The 23,163-nt window shown below is 41.4% G+C and overlaps 1 protein-coding gene across 5 annotated transcripts in view; it reads right to left on the bottom strand.

Annotated features, from left to right (window-relative positions):
• Nucleotides 1-1,594: 1,594 nt before the first annotated feature.
• Nucleotides 1,595-23,163, bottom strand: part of SH3RF1 (SH3 domain containing ring finger 1) — a 156,374-nt gene continuing 134,805 nt past the window's right edge. For all 5 annotated transcript variants that reach the window (XM_087437437.1, XM_087437438.1, XM_004433481.2 and 2 more), the window contains 3 exons: nt 22,669-23,030; nt 13,396-13,754; nt 1,595-3,998 (listed from right to left, as the gene is read on the bottom strand). In XM_087437437.1, the coding sequence (XP_087293563.1) occupies nt 3,830-3,998; nt 13,396-13,754; nt 22,669-23,030 (890 nt within the window). In that variant the 3' untranslated portion in view covers nt 1,595-3,829. The remainder of the gene's footprint in view (nt 3,999-13,395; nt 13,755-22,668; nt 23,031-23,163) is intronic.

Genomic DNA, 23,163 nt, shown 5'->3' with positions numbered 1-23,163 from the left:
AAGTCCCCAGCATACCCCATTACGTCTTGGAGTTCACAGGAGTTAGTGAAGGGTAAAAGCCCTTGTTAAGCCCGGACATTGGCTTGTCTCATAAATATTCTCTCCGTTATTGTGGTTGGTTGGCAAATTCTTTTTCTTGGAGAAGAGTAATTTCAATAGGATGCTATCTTTATAAGGACATGGTTTAACTTGTTCGAAACAATTTTTGAAAATTTCACATGGATACACACAAGCTGTACAACCTAGTCTAACATCTATTAAAAGCATTTTCCAAACTTGAATTCTGATGTCATTTAGAGCTCTGGATTAAAATATTCACCTGAACTTCTGGAGGTATGAAAAACATTGGGCTACTCTCGTTGTTGTTAGTGCTGTGGAGTCAATTCTGACTCCTAGTGACCCTGTGTACAGCAGAGCAGAACTCTGCCCCGTCTTTTTGCGCCATCCTCTCCCCTTCCAGCGCCGTATCAGACAATGCTCTGCTGCTATTTACAGGGTTTTCATGGACAACTTTTTCGGAAGTGGGTGACCAGGTCCTTCTTCCTAGTCTGTCTTAGTCTGGAAGCTCCACTGAAACCTGTCCACCATGGGTGACTGTGCTAGTATCTGAAATACCTGTGGCATAGCTCTCAGCATCACAGCGACGTGCAGCCACCACGGCATGACAACCGACTGACGGTGGTGTGGTTCCCTGACCGCAAAACGAACCCAGGTCGGGGGGGTGAAAGCACAGCATCTTAACCACTAGACCACCAGGGCTGGCTCCCATTCTCACTAGGAATAGAAAATTAAATGCATAGCAGTTGGAAACATCACTGTAATTTGTCCCTTCTAAATCCAGTTAGACCCAGTAAAGCATTATACGCATCTACTCCAAGAGAGTGAGATGAGGTATTTGAAACCAGAGATGAAAATAATGTCACATATTAAAAAGCACTTTTCAAATCAGTGACATTGTCTCCTTTGCTCCTCACCTTCCCCCAGTGAGGTGGGGCAGCAACAAGGGGAAACTAAGTAATAACTGATTTGCCCAGGTGGTTACAGAGGTAGTTTTTGGCAAAGCTATGATACAAGCTAGAATTCCTGATTTTTAATTCTGATAAGTAATTTGATAGGAACTAAAAGTTAAAATAGGAAAATGTTTTTTAACATGACATATATAGTCCTTTTAAATGACTTATTGGCATTCCATGGAAGATTAAAATCATGGTGAGTCTAAAGATTATGTTGCCAAGCCTTGCTGAGACCTACGGGTTATCGTAAAGTTGGTTATAGGTCTCGTACTCCTTCTATGGCTAAGATAAAACTTCTAGCAGTCACTAGACTAATTTAGTCACCTGGAAGCGGGAGAGAGGAGCGGAAGTGTTACATAGTCCCTGGTGAGACTCCACAAATTCTTTTAAGAAGACTTTAAACTTCTTGGGGAACTAACCAAATAAGGTTTGTTATTTGGAGGGGTAAAATGTATCATAACCACCAAACTGGGGTATATACAAAGAATTTTTATGAAGTACAAATTAAGTCAAATGTGTTCCAAGTTAAAAAAAAAAAAAAAAAAAGCAAAATTTTAAGGATTGACATGAGGGACACCATAATGGTTGAACATCAAATTTTAATCTTGAACCTTTTCTCCAGTCTTCAAATTACTAACATGAAAAGGAATGATAAATTGCAATTTTATCATTACCATTGCTGCGTAACAAGCCCTTGTTACAAAATCTCCATCTACTGTTTCCAAAAAACCAATAGAAAACCCATACACTATATTATCTAAGTGATCTATTAACAGATGAAATTTTAACCAACTTCATACCAGGAAACTATTAACAGAGGTACTTCAATCACATAGCTTAAAATATGGAGAAAAGACAGGTAAAAAAATTATCTTAACCTGTAGTAGTCTTTTTACTTTTTAAAATTTTTATAAAATACACTAATTTCCCAAAATAAAGAATATTATGACACATTGGTGTCAACTTAGACAGATGAAAGCTGATGTCAGCTTTTTTCTCTAACGAAAGTTCATTTCACCCAACCTTTATATATTACACGAATATCCAAGTAAAGGGTCTTTAGAAATTCAACACACAGGAACATAATGTACAGTGTTTTATAAAAAAAAATGGTTAATTTAGGAATGATTTCATTTCAACCACATAATATATCTTTTTAAGACCATGAAAACTCTTGCTATTGCAAGGAGACTTTTCAGTTCATGTTTCCGTTTCCCAGTTGTAATTCTAAAAAGTGAAAGATGTAACGGTTTTGTTTTTTTGTTGTTTTTTTATGAGAAAACTGTGGCAACGATCTCTTTCATTAGCAGGCTGTCTTCCCTCCTTTTGTTTTTAGGACTACCCATACCCACGACTGCGTGGCACCAGAATGAAATTGGGAGAAGAGGCCAATGACATCACAGAATGGATATAAAAAGATGGGCTCAGCTGGATCCTGCCACAATTGTACGGTGTGGACACTTGCACTCACGCCAAGCCTCCCAGAGCTGCAAGAGAACAGTCACAGCAGTCTCCCGGCGCATCCTCTACATCTGTCAGCTGGGAGGACGTAAGGGAGCATTTTCATGGATGATTTGTGTAATGGCTGATGGATGCCTTAGCCAGGGAGGGAGCGAGTGCACTCAGAGACCTTGGTCAGTAGTGGCTTTGGGGTAGGGAAAATAGTATGTTTATTTTACACCTCCTGCACTGGTCAATCCTGAGCACAAACTCATTTCAACAGGAAATTGCAATGAAATAAACACACCATGCACAGCCTAGATTACTGTGGGAATCCAGTAATACATGCAAGACGGTGAGAAAAGAATCACAATGGATGAACATAAACTTTTCACAGTGTTCCTTATAGCCTTTGACTTAGCACGAGGGCATCACTTACCACCGCTATCTCACAAACGTTTTATTGTGTCCTGGGCATGCAGATGACTTAGGGTAAAACGGGCAATTACATGTCAGAGCCATTCTCAGACAGGAGTACAACTTCAATTTTCCTAATTGCCAACCAATAAATTGAGCTGCTTCTGTTAGAAAACTAAATATATTTCTGAATATATTTTTGTTCAGGGTTGTGCTTTCTTCTTCCGTATCCCTCCACTGACTGCATTCTAGGGAAATTAAAAACCCACAAAATTAAATGGAGGACTACATCTCACAGGTGATTCCCGACCAAACCAGAAAGACAGGGAATCACGAACTTCTTTTCTCCCAAGTTTCTGTCTCCCTACCCCAGGCCCTTATTGATACGGATTCAGTTGTGTGTTTTGGTTTCCCAAAGAGGAAAGACAAATTACAGAATTGGTATTTCTGTCTTAAAGAACAAAATATAACATTGCAAGGGGGGGGGGGTTCGGGGGGGGCGGTTCATTCTATGTCAAAAAGAATCTCTTGCTCTCAACAGGAGATAATCCAGCTTCTCCTTAGCTATCATTTCATAAATTAATAATTTCTTAAAATCATAATCCAAAGAATTTATCTATTACAAGAAAAGTTCAAGTTTAAAAAAGCAAATAAATTAGTTAAGCCTTGTAAACAATTGTCCACTTTAGCTATATATCTTTTTTAAAAAAAGGTTTCTCTGTATAGTAAATCAGTACAAGGCACACCTTACACATCAGAATCCAGAGTGATAACACCCACACACACGCCTTCTTCATGCTTTTCGCTGGTCTAACTGTGCTGGGGGCACTGGGGTCACACGCCAATCCTTTGCTCATCTCCTGACCATCTGGAAGTCCACAAGTGTGCTCTTTCCATTAAACTGCTTTGTGCTATTTTGTTGTGTGATGTGACTTTAAGCATTCTCAATGTTCGTCTCCTCAGATGTTTTCCACAAAGCTTCCTGGGAAAAGGCCAGTTTTCCCATTACGTTGTAACGTGCCTTTGAACCAGCCATCCTCTCGTTTTTTATGAACAAACACAATATCTCCTTCTTTAAGTTCAAGTTCTGCCTCACTCTGAGGAGGATAGGAAACCACCACCCTGTGCCTAGAAAAGAGAGAGAGATTTTAGTTCAGGCCATTCATAGTAGTGATAAAAACGGTGTACTATTAGTCTGCATAGCTTTAGACATAAACAGAACAGGAAGCAGCAGGAGTTCTTTTACGTTTATAAAACAACTCAAAATACCACTATTCTCTGTCTAGTGGAGTCTTGGTATTATCCGAGTTTGGATATGCGTAGCAGTCCACTATTGATGACCCAGACTGGTTTATTTGAGTGACCTTTATGGGGAGAGCCATTCCTGTCCCCTCACAATGTTTGTATGTTGGCCATATGGAAGGAAAGTTTTGTTCCATTTCCCAGGAGGGGAACCATCTCTGTCCTTCCCTCTTCTCCAAGAAGAAAGGAGTGGATTTATTTGATTGGTGAGATTGGAAGAAACAGGTAGGCAGGTGTTTCTGAACTGCCTGCCTCCAGGCTGAGTGGGCCCTGCTCTGCCTCCGCTTCCGCGTGGTAAGCACAGAGTAGTCAGGGGTCAAGGGTCAGGCCTGCCTTCTGGAAGTGGGTCTGGAAGTGTCTCTGTGTCCCTTACACGGGGGCTTGACATGGACGAGGCACCAATTCTAAGGAAGTTCATCTGCCCTATATACCCAAATTCTCCCTCTGGAAGGTTGTCCTAACGTCCAGACATGGAGGGGAGGATGGTGGCCACAAATTCAATCCAACACCACCAGTAATGAGGTTGACATTCTGATCTCCATTAGTCTGATATCTGTGTCTGTTTTTCCATTGGTTCTCAATGCAGATATCAGTGGGGAAAGGTGTAATTATCACATAATTATCACCCAGAAGCCTAGACAGTTTAATATTATCTATCCCCCTTTTTCCACGCTCCTTAGTCTCCTTCTGCAAAATTATGGTTAGTAGCCATGGAAGCCAGAGGGAGGTAACTTGTTTTATGCTCCATATCCTTATATCCTTCTCTGTTTTCCAGCATTATTACCCTCCTTTATTCCTCTCTTGCTTTCCCAACCAAAGGGAGAAAAAAAAATGGTGGTGTATAGTAGCCAACCTATGCATCCCACAGTGCATAGGGATGACCCGTGACCAATAAAATACTGTGACAATGACAGTCTGTGATTTCTGAGGCTGGGTCATAAAAGGCATTGTGGCTTCTACTTCACTTTCTCTTGGATCACTTGCTCTGGAAAAATTGGCTACCATCCTCTAAGAAAACTCAGTATCTCTATGGAGAGGACCCCATGGTGGTCTCTTTCCAAAAGCTAAAGCCAACTAGCCAATAGCGATGGGAGTGAACCACCTTGGAAGCAGGCCTCCAGCCCGAGTCAGGCCTTCAGATGACTGCAGCTCAGGTTGTCAGCTGGACTGTAATCTCAAGAAATACCCTGAGCCAGAACCACCCAGATAAGCTGCTCCCAGATTGCTGACCCACAGAGAGTGTGAGATGATAAATGTTTATTGTTGTTTTAAGCCACTAAGTTTTGGGGGTAATTTGTTACACAGCAATAGATAACTAATAAATGTAGATATACATCTTTCTCTGTTTGATGCTAAGTAGTGAGTCTTCAGTCATAACGGTGATTTCAAGTTTCTAGTTTCATTTGGTTTTCAAAGTCAGAAAGTGAATTTAGAACCTCATAGGACCCACTCTCGACTGCAAGTAAAGAATGTTATGGTTTAAAAGATGACAGTGAGGGGGCCGGCCCCAGTGGCCTAGTGGTTAAGTTCAGTGTGCTCTGCTTTGGCAGCCCCGTTCAGTTCCTGGGCATGGACCTACACCACTCTGTTAGTAGCCATGCTGTGCCGGTGGCCCACATACTAAAAAACAGAGGAAGACTGGCATGGATGTTAGCTCAGGGTGAATCTTCCTCAGCAAAAAAAAAGATAGAACAAATACTATAGAACTGCCCCCAAACTCATGAAACCCATTAGAGCCTAGTCCTCTCAGAAGATTCACCAATCTCCATTTCATAAAAACCAGAATCCACTCACATAAGGAAGGACCACAGCAAGTGTCTCAGCCTATTACTCTATTAAAGACGGCATCTCTACAAAGGCCAAGTGGCTGCCCAAATAATTCCTGAGCTACTCTGGGCACAGGGACCAAATCATCCCCCAAAATCTGAAATGAAAGCACAGCATGGAGCCTGGGCTTATCATTTCCAAGAAAGGTTCAGCTAACAAAATATGAATATTTATAGATCACCAGGCTCAGGGTACAATCAGGCATGGCATGAGGGAGGAGGACTGGCATTGTGGGGGGAAGCCCCAGCCTGCAGGTTGACACCCCCTTTAAGGTCATTTGGAGCAGCTTAACTTCTGGCCAGTTATCTCAGTTCTCTCAGCCTCAGTTTCCCCACCTGTAGAATAGGATTGTAGTGAATTAAACATGTACTATCATGTAATGCAGTGAGATTGTGTGATGGTCTTAGTATGGTGTCTGTCACATAGTTCACACCCCAAAATGCTAGCTCCCATTATGATCATATGGCTCAGGCCTGGTGCTTCAAGGAGGGGAAGGATGGGCCCATCAGTAGCTGGCCACCTCTACTCAGGAAATGGACTCAGGCCACCCTCTAGAGAAGAACTGCCTGATAATAAGACTGGACAAACTTTCGAATGACATAGTTAGTGTTTTGGAATCCCTTCTCTGACATTTCTAAAAGCGGGACAAATAATTTCTTCATGGACTTATCCGAAGGAAGGAATCCAGATAAGAAGAATTCTCAAGTCTGAGGCCAGCATGCTGAAAATCCATGTAAAAGGCAACGTAAAAAGTTGCCATTTGGGACAAGTTAAAATTTGAGCAAAGCTTTATAATTCTGGAAAAAAGTGTACACGTGATTCAAACCATATTCAGAGTAGATCTCTGATGAAATGTATTCCCCATCGCTTCTCTGTGAGTTGCCTTAAAGGTGAAATGGAACAAAAATAGTTCTTGAAAGACTTGAAGTGAATGAGATTAATATTTGCATTTTATAAAATGCACTAAACCAATTTTGTTAAAAGTTTTTTTGAACTAGAACTGCTGCTGGGCTAAGAACATAATCTTCCTGCCAAGTTCCCAGTGGGAGCAAATTTTCATTGCTAAGTTATAAACCTCTGGGGGGTGGAATGAGAAACCATGTGCATAATGGAAACTGTGACACAGTCTTGATTGTATGAAGACTACCAGGTGCAGCGGTAACAGACTCTACTTAGAAATCTCCAGCTCAGGTCCTGGCCTTGAGCCTTGTGAGGTAGTTTGCATACAGATTTCTAATACAGACTCTTAAGGCCAAATACTGGGCACCACTGGCCAACTATCTCAGGCATGGAAAGGCTTTCCAAGCAGAATGTTTACAGACCAACAAACAGATGTAAGGCGCAGCTGCAGAGGCCCTTCACAACTGCTGCTCTACCCTCGGCCTCACTCGGATTATGCTTGTCTTTATTTGAATAGGGCTTTGGGAAGTTCTGAATCTCCGGAGTCAAAGACTACTCTCCTGTGATCTCCATGGGACCTGCTGATCCACCCTCAAAATCTGCACCCCATCCCCTCCTCTTCACCGCCACTGCCACCATCCTGGTGGATGAACTCATTACCTTCCACCTGCAAATAACCTACCTGTCCTCCCACCTCAAATCTCTTCCTGTCCTCATTCCATTCTACACAGAACCAACAGATTAATTTTCTTAACTGGCAACTCTACTTGTAGCTAGCTATTGCTCAAAAATCATTTACTGGCTTCTCAATGCCTGTGAGTAAGGTTAATCCTCAGCCTGGTACGTAAAGCCCTCAGCGATCTGGCTTCAATCTCTCCTTACAGCTATAGTTACTGTTATCTCCAAGAATGTACCAAACACTCCTCTAAACCTGAACATGTCCCCCAAATACAGCCTTTACCTCCCTCACTCCATACCCTGGCTTATGCAGTTCCTTTGCCTGGGAACCTCCTGTGACGACCCCTCTGCCCATCCACACCCAATCAGCCTCTTAAACCCTCACTCCAATCCCCCCCTGTGAAATCTTCTCTAGCCCCAAGGCTGGAAGTCATTTCACGCTTGACCAGACCCCAGAGGCCTCATGTATATTTTTTACGGCACTCAGTGATTCTACACTGAATCATTACCATCTGCATCCCTGTCTCATTTATTCTATCAGACTGTAAGCTGCTTGAGGGGCAAGATGATGGTCAATTCCTTTACATGCCTCACACCACTTAGTACAGTACATATGATAATTCTTAATAAGCATGTTGAATAACAAAAAGAAAAGGCCGACTTGTATAAGACTAATTTTCAAAATGTGCAAAGCTCCTTAAAAAGGAATGAAATTCCAACAAATGCTACAACATGGATGAACCTTGAAAACTTTATGCTAAGTGAAATAAGCCACACACAAAAGGACAAATATCACACACTTCCACTTATGAGGTATACAGAACAGTCAGAACAGAGAGACAGAGAGTAGAATGGTGGTTGTCAGGGACTAGGGGGAAAGAGGGAATGGGGAATTATTGTTTCAGGGGTGCAGAGTTTTACTTTGAGATGATGAAAAACTTCTAGAAATGGATAGTGGTGATGGTTATACAATAATATGAATGTACTTGATCCTACTGAATTGTACACTTGAAATGCTAAATTTTATGTATATTTTACAATGTTAAAAAATAAGATGAATGGGGGCTGGCCCGGTGGCGCAAGCAGTTAAGTGCGTGTGCTCTGCTGTGGCAGCCTGAGGTTCGCAGGTTCGGATCCTGGGCACGCACCGACGCACTGCTTGTCAGGCCGTGCTGTGGCAGGTGTCTCATATAAAGTGGAGGAAGATGGGCATGGATGTTAGCCCAGGGCCAGTCTTCCTCAGCAAAAAGAGGATTGGCAGATGTTAGCTCAGGGCTTATCTTCCTCAAAAAAATAAAATAAGATGAATGAATAATTGAGTAAATAAAAATAACAGAAGGAGGGGCCGGCCCGGTGGCACAGTGGTTAAGTTCGTGCACTCCACTTCTGCAGCCCAGGGCTTGTAGGTTTGGATCCTGAGCGTGGACCTACACTGCTCATCAAGCCACGCTGTGGCTGCGTCCCACATACAAAATAGAGGAAGACTGGCACAGATGTTAGCTCAGGGACACTCTTCCTCAAGCAAAAAAGAGGAAGATTGGCACAGATGTTAGCTCAGGGTCAATCTTCTTCACCAAAAAAAAAGAAAAAGAATGGAAAGATTAGTTAGAAAAACAAACAGGGGCAGACCCGGGAGTATAGTGGTTAAGTTCACGTGCTCCCCTTCGGTGGCCCGAGGTTTGCGGGTTCAGATCTTGGGCACAGACCTATACACCGCTCATTAAGCCGTGCTGTGGCAGTGTCCCACATACAGAATATAGGAAGATTGGCACAGATTTTAGCTCAGTGACAATCTTCCTCCAGTAAAAAGAAGAAGATTGGCAATGAATGGTAGCTTAGGATCAATCTTCCTCACCAAAAAAAACCCAACCAACCAACCAACCAACCAACCAACCAAAAACATCCAAAGCTGAGTGGTGACTTGGTTGTTGGAAAGTACCTCCTGCACCTTGTGAACAGAGTGCCTGGAAGGTAGTGTGGAGTGTACAGTGTGGCTCACAGACCCGGCCTTGAATGGGCCTCTGCTTCTCGGTGGCTGTGTGACCCTGACTCAGTTTTTGGTGAAAGTTACCAGGGTGGAATTCAAGAAACAGAGGCTTGCTATATAAAGAGGCTCCACTGGCATCCCAACCCCAATCTTCCTGGATTGGGCTACAGTATTCTGGCTTCTATCTAAACGGGTACCTAGAATCTTTTATTAGTATAAATTTTCTATGTCCTTTATTTTTCTGGCCTCTCTTGTGTTCTCTGTAGTTCACACATTCTTGTTTCTAATTTCCTCTGCTATAGCCCAAATTGGACCCCCTGTGGCTCTGGGAGGCACTCTGCCCATCACCTTGGTCTGGGTGGGTGACCATTTACTGCTTTCCGCCAGTTGCTACAGCAATCTAATATCCAATTAAGTATTTCACTGGCAAAACCGTACTAGCTCGCTCTGTAGCTTGCATCAAGTCCAAGTAAATTATGTCGATTGCTTTACCCAGTGGGTTCATTGTCACTGACTCAAATTAATCATACTGGTTAAGCTCGACTGCCTTTCTGTAAATCTATCTCTATCCAATTTGTATGTTTCCAAGTATTCTAGCTTAATCCCTGATCAAAGATCATAGGTTCTTTTCCAATTTAGGAGACGGGCTTATAGGTATGTGGTTATCAGTTTAATTCCTAAACTTAAAAATCTACACAGATAGAGATGATTTGTTGTGTCTCCTTAAGCCCTTTATCTGTACATTTTTTTTAGTAGAAGAAAAAAAAAACCTGTCTTATATACTTTCTTTTATTTGCCATCCCTTCTGAAATATTTTATATCTATTTTCTCTTGGCAATTTCCTAATTATTTTTCCTCAATCCTTCTAAAATATAGCCTAAAATATTAGTTCTATTATTTCTGCTGTCATCAATTATACATTTTCTGCCTCCAGGAGATAGTGTTATTTCTTGCTTGTTTTCTTCAGACTCTCTAACAAACACAAAAGAATTCTTTTGTTTCTTAGAGAATTGTCTCAGCTGACACCAAGACCTGTCAACACACTTGAAGGCTCATCCTCCTTGTTGTGAGATTGCTTAAGTCTTTACATCACGTGAATGCTTCTTTCCACTGCCAGCACTGGCTGCCCTAGTCACATTCTTTCACTTTAGATTTATGGGACAGAGTCATGGTTTGAAAGGAAATTTTATGCTTGTTCTCACTGTAATCTGTAGGTGAATCCTATCTCACACTGTACCAATATTATGCACTGAAAAATATTTCTATGAAATTCTATCAGTAAAAATTTACCAAAAGAACCCCAGGCTTCCTCTGCACTCGGCCAGGGCAACAGTTGTGGATATTTACATTGTGAATCAAGGAATCTAAGATCCTGAAACGATTTCTGAATCATACTGATATGAAAGTTAATCTGTCCTTCATTTTTAGCGTTAAGTACTTTCTATTGTGTTGAAATTTTTGAAATATTAAACCAGGTAATCCCTAAATGATATACTTGGTAGCTTTCTATTAACCAAAACATTTCATTCCCAGTGGATAATAGAATGTTTTCCTCTACTACTTGTTTCCACACATTTTTCCTGTTGTTTTTATAGTCAGGCAGACCTACGCAAATAACTACTATCACCATCATTGTATGAAGGCAAAAAGACTGAAAAGTTGATCAGGCTGGCTATTATATTTAATATTCCATCAAACACGTGGATTATAAAAATATAAACTCAGGCAGAAATCTTCTCCAAAGACCCCTTTCCCACTTGTAAAAATTGAAATGTTATATAAAAAACCTGCCAGAGTTTCAGGGGGCCTATGCCCATTTGTCCCATCATTAAACTCTCCATATTCCCTATCTGATGTGCATCCCCTGCTCCCTGAACTGCCGCCACCTGTCTGCATTAGCAATTTCTCCTTTTCAGATGCACTGAACAGCAGGAGCCTGCTGTTAGAAATGAGCTCCTCTAAGAAGAAGGGGCTGGAATGCAGAAGCCCCAGCAATTGAGGACATCTGGCAACTGAAAAGGAATGTATAATGGGGGAGGGAGGCAGCAGTGCCCTAGCCAGTGCCTAGGGAGCGGCTGGGCAAAGTAAACCGTCACTCAGACGAGTCCCACAAACACCACAAATGACAGCGAAAGAGGAGAGAGACGCAGGGCATGAAGGAAAACCCGAAGGTCAATGCCTGGGGGGAGAAGAGGAGCCTTTGTGACCAAAAGAAAGTAAACAAGTCACTGGACTAACTCGAGGGACAGAAGCCATGATCCCTGGAAAGCAGAGGAATACTGCAGGAAAAAGGGGTGACTCTCCAAATAAAGGATTAAGTGAGTTTAGGACAAAATTTCAAAGATTTACTAAAAGCACAATAGACGAGGGGAAAGAGAGAATGATTTTATTTGTGGGGAAGGAACACTTTTTAGGATAATGTCTCATTTCAAAACTTGTTTTATAAGGATTAGAACTACATAAAATTATCTCACCTCACTATAAAAATGTGTAATAAATTGTGTACTTTGTACTTAATGCACATAGGTAGTATGAAGTTTATTCTTTTCCAGTTTATTTTTCAGTAAAAAAGTATGCCCCCAAAATCATATGAATGAAGGGCTCAGATTTTGGTGGATAGAAATGTTCATCTGAAATACTGAATTAAGTGAATTTAAGTCATTTAAAAAAATAACACTTCACAGTAAGATTTCAAATCAGTAACATAGAAAATGCTACCTAAATGGCAACACCTCCACAAATTAGAAATTTGCTTTATTTATGAAATGCAGGTACAGAGGGAATAAAGCTTACAGAAACAATAAAACAGATGACACTTTTTAAAACAAATGTTTATCTATTTATGCATTATGTGAAAACAGTCCACTATTTTTAGTGTACTTCACGATGTTTTTCTGGGCAACAAACAGTGCTTCACTTTTTTTTTTTTTTTAATTTTTATTTATTTATTTTTCCCCCAAAGCCCCAGTAGATAGCTGTATGTCATAGCTGCACATCCTTCTAGGTGGTGTATGTGGGACACGGCCTCAGCATGACCAGAGAAGCAGTGCCTTGGTGCACGCCCGGGATACGAACCCAGGCCGCCAGCAGCGGAGCGCACACACTTAACTGCTAAGCCACGGGGCCGGCCCCAGTGCTTCACTTTTAATTCATATAATCTCAGCAGATATTTGTCATATTATATATATTTTCTCTCCTAATGCACTCCTAGAACCCCAGTGGCTGTATCAAACAGAATTGCTCCCATTTGTAATCATTATTCAAGGCCAGAATCACTAAAACAGGGCCCATTGTTCTGAGTGTAACGGAACCAAGTCACTGGGTAAGGAGGAGAGTCAGGTCTCTGAAAACTCAGCCAGACTCTTGTGGTTCAGGAAGAAGAAAAGAGAATTCTCTTAGTTGGCAGAATTCTCCAGTTGCTTTACAACTAGCAGGTATTGATGTAAACCTTTAATAAAAAAAAAGGCAAAGGATGAAACAAGAAAGCGATTGCTGACAATGGAGGAGGAGCAGGCAGGAAGTAGATGCAAATAGGTTTCCAGTGATTGACAAATTTCATCCAGATACAGTTCTGAAGTGGTTGTCTAAAGAAATTACATGAAAAAAAGGACGGGGGCCTAACCCGTGTAAGAAATACGGGAGGAAAAAGTAGACACTAGAGTATGTTGCAGCAAGTGGTAAAAGAAAGCCAGGTGTTAGATTGTTATTACAAATTCAGTTAAAACATTTTTAGAAGGATGTGGAAAGATATCTTAAATATCAGAATAAATATTCCAGCACAAAGCTTGCTATGCATTTCTTCGTTTTCTGCTGGAACAACACTGAACTCACCTTTCACAAACAACAGGCCTAGACTCATTCATGACAGGGCCCAAGGATGAGCACGGCTGACGAGGAGGTGGAACGATGGGAACCGCCGAGTCCAGGGAGCTGGCCTTGCGATGAAGGGCATCCTGGGCCAGAGGCGCTCCTGCAGCCGCGACTGTGGGCGGGCCATCCCCATCCGCAGGGCAGGAGCCCGCCCTCCCGTGGGCGCCCCCTAGCGGCATCTCAGGACCCACCGCTCCCTGCAGAGGAAACTCGCCGCCACCCAGCTCCACTTCCAAGGTAGGCGAGGCTGGAGGGGACACTCGCGGCTTACGTTTAGTGGACGCGCCAGAAAGCAACTTCAACAAACCCTTTTTTTCTTTCTAGAAAAAAAAAAGTACATTAGTTGGAGACTGTCGGTACTGTTGCTATTGTAATCTGTAGGGCGCTGCAGTTCCAATTTTTGATGTGATCTTCTAAAATTATTTCTGTGGATATTTGGTTATTCATGATCTAGCTACCACTTTCCGTACGGTGTTAACCTGACCTTTGGCTTCTCTTTCTCGCTTTCTGCCTGCGTGTTTTTGCTTGTTTTGGATATTCCACTGTTCATCCCTATCTTCTACTGTGGGAGGATAAGCAGATAAAAAAATGTAAAACAAAAAACTCCCCAATTCGCATCTCTGGCTTGGTGAAGGCAGAAGTAGACATTTTAGGACAAAATGGAAATTTCAGATTATGGATTTAATTTCCTGAAATTCTATCTATCCTATCTCAAATTCTTGTATGCTGAATTAAACATAAACCTAATAGCAATTTACTCCCCACCCACAGACTTGATTCCTACCATTTATAGGTAGTGATGTCTTATCAAGGTTAAGGCTAAACCACTTCTCACATGTCACCACCTGATGAAATTTAACAAGCCAATAATAACAGAAGTCAAATCATTTCCATTGTATAAGTATCTCCTGGATTTGAAAGCCAAAAACAACTCCACAAAATTTTAAATAAGGCTTCAATATAATCAAAAACATTATGTCTCTTTTTGCAAGCAAATATACAAAAAAATTCCCAGCAATCTCACTCCACAGAAACTCTCTCTTGTCTGTTTTGACACTTCTGCTCTTTGCTCTGCAAGGAAAACCAGATCTAGGCTAGCTCTCCTTCATTCCAAACCCTGAGTGTCAATGTTCTTTCCGATGACCAAGCACAGATAATAACCATCATTTTAAACTGTTTTACTAAGATGTCACCTACATCATAAAGTCCTCTGAATGGAAACATTGCTTGAAAATAAAATTATTTCATAGAAAAATAATTCTTGAGAAAACTCTATAGGAAAATTGGAATTATTAAGGTCCACTAAGAGAGAAATAGAATTAAGAGGGGCCCACAAGGAGATATAACATTGAGGAATTTTTCTTGGAAATGAGTTAGTTCATACTCAGTAAAATTCCCTTGGGGAAAAGAGTCTGAAGCCATAGTAAAACAGCTCCATTAGAGACACAGTGGCAGAAAAAAGGAAGAGACACAATAATTTATTAGATGATGAAAAAGCATCCCAGAGAAACTGCACCCAGGCCCCATTTACCTAATGCTGCTCACAGTATGTACGTGTTAACCCATAGGTTAGAAACAGAGGATGGGAAAGCTAAAGTCATTTCTGTACACGCTCAACTCAGGCTGCCCATGAGCAGGGCCAATCAATCTCTCCCTCCCCTGGCCCCCCTTCTCTCCACCCCAACCTGAGGAAGATTCTTTTGCATTTCTCTTCAAGGCCTGGCCTCAACTCACCTTACTGGCTTTTGCTTCATTCAGCTTCACATTTTCCAAGGGGCTGCTATATGCATTCCAATAAATGACTCTATAAACTTGGTCTCCTCCTTGAGTGCAGTACCCATACCTCTTACACCTCTGTATCACACCCAGTGTCTAACGCAGAGCCCTGCACCTACTGAGCTGAGAGGCAAAGACTGGAAGAGAATGAGACAGGTGGACGAGGGGAAAATATTGAGCTAGTCCCAGGGCTAAGGAAATAAGAGAGGATATTTTGGATTTCCCAAATCCAGTACGATAAAGATTTCCCTGACACAATGGCCAATGAAGTGGGCTAATGAAACCTGCCACAGCTGCTGCCATACTTCTTGAAGGGAGCCTGAGGTCTGGAGGGCCGAGAAAGCAGCTAGGAAAGAATAATGTTCAATAGCTTACCCTTCTAAGGAGCAGTCAGCCACAACTTCCAGCTATTCCTGCCATGATGTAAGAAAGCACACTCTAATCCCTGGACCCCCACAGCTCCAGTGTGAACATCAAGTCCACTGATAAATTACAATCTCAGCAAGCCACAGCTAAAGATGTTTCTTAAAAGCTCAGTGCTGGGCACGGAGAAAAATATCAGTTAACTGAATGGTGCTCAGGGAACAGCCTCTAAAGTGATTAAGAAGAAAGATGACTTGGTTCATCTAAAATGATTAAACACATTAAATACAGCTTGCTTTAATTACTTCTAAGGGACGTGTTATCATCATCAGCCATTGCCAACTACCCACAGTGCAGAAGGGAGGGGATTAGGTGTAAGGGCAGGGTGCAGGGAAAGTGGGGGTGCTAACATGGAAAAGAGGCTGCCCTGGTTCCAAGGAGCTGTGCTTTTAATATCATCTTCTGATGTTTTCTGCATTAGCAGAAAAGTGCCACTTGAGAGAGATAATTTTGCAAACTCAGACACTTATCATCTAAGGGCACTTTTGTTTTTTCAAAATCCAACAGCAGAAATGAAAACTACAGATGAATTAATAAAGACTACACTTCAGCAAAGCAATTTTTTGAATGTAATGTTAGCATGCTTGAAAAAGGGGCATATCCTTTAACATAAATCTTAATAATTCTTCTCCTGTGGGTTTTCCAAGAAATTATTCCTAGACAAAATAATGTTTTTACAGTCATAATTTTCTCTTCAGAAGATTTGATGATTTAAAACCACAGCTCATATTAAAAAAAAAGAACTATTTACATCAGAAAATAATCAAACTAGAAAGAGTAATTTTTACATATAAAAATAATTTCTGAACATTAATTTAATAACTTTCTATTAGTTATATAACAGAGGATGAGTACAATATGGGAAACATCAAGTCATGGCTCCTTCCCAAGCAAAAAATAAATTTCATTTCTCCCCACTGTGTCCTCCTCTTTACTCCTCTCTTTGCCCTCAGATGCACAAAGAAAGTAGCAAAAGATCAACCGTCTTCCTGGGCCATAGGTCATCAAAAATCTACATAGTCAGGCTTCCAATAATCAGAGTTGCTGTTCTTAGGTGAGGCATCTCAGAAACTTAATTCATATGATTGTCTAATAATAATCACTCATTTTTCAACAAATATTTATTGAGTGTCTAATATGACCCAACAACATGCTAGCCTCTGGGAATACAACAGTGAATAAGACAACAAGCAGTTCACATTCTCTAGCATGGCTGTAAAACAGGCGCTCTGCAAAAAAAATAAAGCAGAGTTGGGGGAGAGAGAATGACCGGGGGCGCTGGCTGAGATGGGGGGCTCAGGAAAGGCTTTTTAAAGAAAGTAGATAGGAGGGAAAGGCCATGTGAAATTCTAGAGATAGTTAAACACCACTGGGTTCAAGAATCCTGTTAAATGCTTTTACAAGGATTTCCACATTTACTCCTCACACCCACCTGATGAGATAGAAATCAATACTATTCTCATTGCCTAAACCTTTCTAAGCTTGCCTAACATCACACAGCTTGTAAGGGCTGGAGGTGGGATTTGAACCAAACCCCTGCTCTCCTGTGAGTTCAGCACAGGCAACATCTCTAGAAGCACATCTACTCTGTGGAATGAGAAGAGCAGATCCATTTACTGATGGGCTGCAGATCATAAAGGCCATTTGAAGCTGAACTCTATGTGTAAATCTGCACTGTCCAGACCTGGTCTGGATCCCAGCTGTCAGCAGGGGCAGGAACAGCGACTCTGACCACTTAACAGGGAGAGTGGGCTTCTCCTTAAGAAAACGAAATGGCAAAGCACACAGACCATCTTGTTTTTGACACGGAAATAAGAACTGAGAGAGAGGAAAATCACGTGAGCAAAGAAAAGTGATCAGTAGGGACGTTAGACAAGTGTTCAGAATAGAAGAAAATGAGCATTTAAGAAACTAGATGGGGGGCTGGCCCCATGGCCTAGTGGTTAAGTGCGGCATGCTCTGCTTCGGCGGCCCAGGTTCATGGGTTTGGATCTTGGGCACGGACCTACACTACTCATCAGTCATGCTGTGGCGGTGACCCACATATAAAGTAGAGGAAGACTGGCACAGATATTAGCTCAGGACTAATCTTCCTCAGCAAAAAAACAAAAACAAAAACAAAGAAACTAGATAGATCCTCTGCTTAAGAAAAACCAAGAATAATGGCAAAAGTCCTCAAACATCAGCAGACTGATTGAAGAAAACTTGTGGTTGGCTCCTTAAGGGAGAGAGTCATTAGGAATTTGGGGGTGGAAGGTTTGAAGCACTAGATGTTGACCTTTTGTGGCCCACTTGTAGGAAAGCTATCTTTCAGGAACACCTCCAGGATGTGGCGGAGAGCATGAGAACCAACACCCACTCCTACTGATTCGTATGAGAATAAATGACACTGTCAGACAAGACTCACGAAGCATCTCCAGACTACGAAGGCTGAGGTAGGAAATGGAAGTACTGGGGTAGAGGTGTTTTCTTCTCTTTATCTGATGTGAGGGTTAAAACTGTTAAAGTAATTAAACATTCGAGGTCTAATTGGAGGCCATTAGACTGAGGTGGTTCTAATGCCTTAGAGGCATATATTAGCAAACCAAAACCTGAGCCTGTAAATGCCTCAAGGTTAAGAAATAAAAACCTAAGGACAACCAATCACAAAAAGCCAACTAGGCTTTCCCAAATAAGGTAACCACTTAAGCTATAGCCAATCAAATAACTTCCTTGCTTTGCTTCCACATCTTCTCTGTGAAAGTCTTACCCGTAGCTTCTGTCAGCGGACTGCTTCTAACCACTTTCAGTTTGGTGCTGGCTGATTTGTACAGATTTTTGCTCAAATAAACTCTTAAAATTTTTAATATGCCTCAGTTTATCTTTTTATTTATTTTTTTTGCTGAGGATGATTCCCCTGAGTACATCTGTGCCAATCTTCCTCTATTTTGTATGTGGGTCGCTGCCACAGCATTGCTGACAAGTGGTGTAGGTCCATGCCCAGGATCTGAACCCGTGAACCTGGGCCACCAAAGCGGAGTGCGCTGAACTTAACCACTATGCCACGGGGCTGGCCCCCTCAGTTTATCTTTTAACAGACCTTAGAGAATATAAGAACAGTCAATTACATAATTGGTGCTGAAGAAAAAGATTTTATTTTCTAGATGAAAGCTGAATATACTAAAATAATATTTGTTATATTTTAGTATATGGGGGGAAAAGCATATGTACATCATAATATTAGTGGTTTTCTCTGAAATCTTGTATCATACTTAAGTTTTCTGTTTGGATGTCCCGATTTTCTCTAACTTCTAAAGAAATAAGTATAATTAAAAATTTTTTATAATAAGAAAATAATATAAATACACACACACACACATATACATGAGTCTCTCATAGGACTGGGAAACACATCTGCCTGGAGACTAGCTGATCAAATAATGAAGCCTTTAAATTGAGTATGAAGTTATAAAAATGTCCAGATAAAACCGTTAAACTGGTAACTGTAAAAGATATCAGGGATATCATAGAAAGAAGAGTAATAATGATAGAAAGGCCCAGGATTTCAAACAAGAAATAACTGAGATGATGGTTGATAACTGAGATGACATATTAGACGAGTTTCAAATGCCTATTTATCAAACTACAGAATGCAGTTACCAGACAAAGTTAGCTAGAAATTTCAAGTCAGGGACGAAAACACATTTCTGGGACTTCGTGAGATAGGACTTCCAAATAAAATATTGTTCAGAAGGAACAGCCCAGCTAAGCAAGGAGCTGCAATAGTCCTGTGTGTACATGGAAAAGATACAGGCCTCTGTGGACACCGGTGGTAGCCCACCGCAGAGCATCTGGGTACAGAGAAAAGGAGCAGGCAGTCATCAAGCCATCATTTGGGTGATAGCCCGTGTACTGCCTGGAGAGTTTATGTAAATGGATGATGCTGATCACATGATGACAAGGGAAGATAGAAATAATGAGGGAATTGTCCAATACCTAGATATTTGGTGGAAGTCTCAACTAAAAGTAGAATCTCTGATACACTTAGAATCTATGATACACTTTTTCCTTGACCTGCTGATAATTTGATCTCACAGAAAGTTGAGCAAACTGCACCTTGGGATCTAATTCTGATCCACTAGGGGAAAGGTAGAGACCAGGTAAGGGTAGGGGGTGAAGAAGTTCAGCAGGGAAGCAGAAATGTCGAGGACTTGGAGGTAAGCACCCAAAGAGAAGTTGGCTAGAGTCAGGTTTGAACTCTAAAGTTTAAAAGAACTGATTTTAAAAGTTCAAAGAAAATATATGCTTGACCTAAAACTCAAAAAGAAAGACACTTCAAGAAGAATGAGAGGGCTCTCCAGAATGAAATTCTAACCATACAATTGCAAATTACCCCAGCAGATGAAAATGAAGAGGCATCTGAAGGTACCGATGTGATCCCCCAGGGAGCAGCCTGAAGGGCTCAAATTTTTAAAGGACTCCCACAAAAAGATCAAAAGAAGGGCCTTCAGAAAGAACATATCATGGCCCATAGCAATTCAAGAAGGCTAAAGAGCAGAATGAGCTTAAACTTGCAAAAATGCCAAAGATAAAAAAAAAAAAAAATGTGGAGGGGCTGCTTCAAAGTTATGTTTGAAATGAGAACAAGAAAGACATACACCTGCTGTTTGGGATGGATGGTGATTCTCAGACGGTATGAAGAAAGGGAAGGATAATCTTCAGACTGGAAAGGAAGAACAAACCTTGATAAAAGGGAAATGGGTGAAGAGATTGGGATTTAGAGATCAAATGACTACTTGACAGGTTGAATTCACCCCAGGAACAGACAAAATTAACAGCCGAAATGTAACCAATAATCTTTGACAGATCCTGGTGAATCTGGGATCAGGTCAACTCAACAGGCCAAAGAAGGGCATGTGTAGTCCTAAATTTCAAAACAAAGACCACAACACACTTTGCAGGTGGTTTGGAAAATTCTGGAACAGTGTATTAAATGAAAGGTTTACTTAGGAAAGGAAATGAGACTCTGAAGAGGAGACTCCTCCAGGAGACACCTGCCAACAGTAAGTAACAGTTAAAACGATGGGGCAACCGGGGAATTGTTCGGATGGGAGACTGTAAAAGACGTTTGGATCTCAACAGGCATCTGATAAGTTCTCCCATGACATCCTTATAGACGTGAGGAATGTGGGGGCTAAATGACATTCCAATCACGTTAATCATGGAATTATTGAATTTCTATCAACCAGGAGAAGTCTCTTTAGTGGACTTGGAACATTAAATGAGGTAGTAGATTTAGGAAGGGAAAATTTGAAATCTGTGACATAAGGAATAGTGAAAAAAACATCAAGAATGTAGCCTTAAAAAAAAGAAGATAAACCTGAAATACCTCATGGCATCATATGGAAAGAAGATCACTTTCTACGTATTCACTCAAAATAAAGAAAATGGCATAAGATACTTTGGAGCTAGGGCATTTGTGGTCAATAGGCTGTCCAAGCAGAGGCCAGTGGCCATCTGTCAAGGATCAGGACTCAACAGGATAACCTATAAGGTTCTGTAGCAGTTGTTCCTGTAACAAATTACCACAAAGTTCGTGCTAAGAATCAGGTCCTAAAATCAACATGTAACAGGGCTGCATTCCTTCTAGAGGCCCTAGGGAAGACTCTCTTTCCTTGCCTTTTCCAGATTCTAGAAGCTGCTTGCATTTCTTAGCTTGTGGCTCCTTCCTCGCATCACTCTCATCTTTGATTTTGATGTCACATCTCCTTCTCTGGCCTGATCCTCCTGCCTCCCTTTCATGAAGGTCCTTGTGCTTATATTGAGCCCACCAGGATAATCCCCTCACCTCAAGACTTTTAATTTAATCACACCTGTAAAATCCCTTTTGCTATATAAGGAAATAAACTCTCAAATTTAGGATGTGGACATCTTTGGGGAGCCATTATTCTGTCTAGCGCGGGTCCCTTTCAAACCTCAGAGATTCAGTGTATTCTTTCCTGGGAGGGCAGGGGCTCAAGAGTCCCTGTTCTGCTCAGGGACAAGGGACCTGAGACACACTGTCCCGAAACCTTAAACTCTAAACTATAAAATAATTCTTTTAAAGATATTGACAAAGTTGAACATGTCAGCTTGAGTACAAGTCTAGTGTAGTTAATTATAAACACTGAACAGATACCAATCTTTTTCAAAAACGCTCATGTTAAACTAACAATTAAATATTAACTTTTTAGTAGGCTGTAAAGTTTATTTCCTTATAAACCCCTATTTACAGGCTTACCTAACCATTTAAGTAGAGCGACATACATCACCACTGAACCAGGTGGCCAAGAGTTTATGATTGCCTCTGAGCTTCCCAGAACTGGGCTATAGCTTTAGGAGAAATGCATGAAATACTGAGGAAAAAGTCATGATTACAATACAATTATCCAGACTTTGTCATCACTCTTCTCTTTCTGTTCACATTTAATCACCATCAATTTCCCTTGCCTCCAACCACCTGTCTCCAAACCCAACCATGGGTTAGTCTTTCAAACACAGCTTTCTGTTTATATTTTCTTTGAAATTCAGCCTCAAATGAGAGATTTGTAAAAGATCTAAGGATTTAGTTAATAAATTTTCCCCTATATTTCAAGTCAAGAGAAAAACTGTCCATTCTGATTATAATCAAATGTACTGTAGAAAAAATAAATCCACAAATAACACTTTTGATCAACAGTTCCAACCCCTTTGTATATTAAATATATTTTTGCAGAACTATTAACAAGAAGCCAAACTGACTGAACAGGAAGAATGAGTAACTAAAGGGGAAAGGAAATTCCTCCACGAGATGTAAGCTGCATGAGGAGAAGTGACTAAGTCTTATTCACTTTGGTCTCCTGAACATCCAACACAGGGCCTGGCAACTAGTGGGCATTTAAAGGCAGAGAAACATGACCCTGGCACCTGGCACAGTGACTCACACATGGTGCACTGAAGGATTGTTGAACAACAAGTCCTTTTGTTGCTAGAAAGCATGGCACACAACATAAGCAGAAAAAAAGATGTTGGTCTTACTTTACTATCCTTGTCTGGCTTAGCTGCTGAACTGTTCCCACAAGCTGATAAAGCGCTGTCAGAAGAGGTGGGAAGTCCAGGGAGAATGGTCACTGTCCGGCCACTGGGCTCAGTCTCCAGGGAGGTGGTGTTGATGCTCGGGGAGGTCAGCGAAGCAGCTGTAGCACAGGCCAGGGGGGCATTGACTCGACCCATATTGACGGCAGCGACGTGGGTGGCAGGGCCTGCCATTGAAGGTGGAGGTTGTGAGGAGGCCAAGGGATGGTGGGGCAGGCCCACAGACGCGGGGCCCAGGCAGGCGGCGTTCTGTACCTGGATGGGCGTCACGGCTGCCGTAGGGCGTTCTTGGTTGTGTGCCGCAACTGGTAAGATGACAGGAGGGAACACGGCAAAATTCGACTTTCTAATAAACGCTACTTACCTAAACATGAGTCATTTCACTGCATCAGACCATAATGAAAGGTTGCTATTGCACTTATTATAATAGATAATGCA

This window comes from Ceratotherium simum, chromosome 12 (assembly GCF_057802395.1).
Source record: "Ceratotherium simum simum isolate JZ-2026a chromosome 12, ASM5780239v1, whole genome shotgun sequence".
NCBI classification, from domain to species: domain Eukaryota; kingdom Metazoa; phylum Chordata; class Mammalia; order Perissodactyla; family Rhinocerotidae; genus Ceratotherium; species Ceratotherium simum.
The sequence above is the reverse complement of the archived record's forward strand: the minus strand, read 5'-3'. Positions and strand labels throughout refer to the sequence as shown.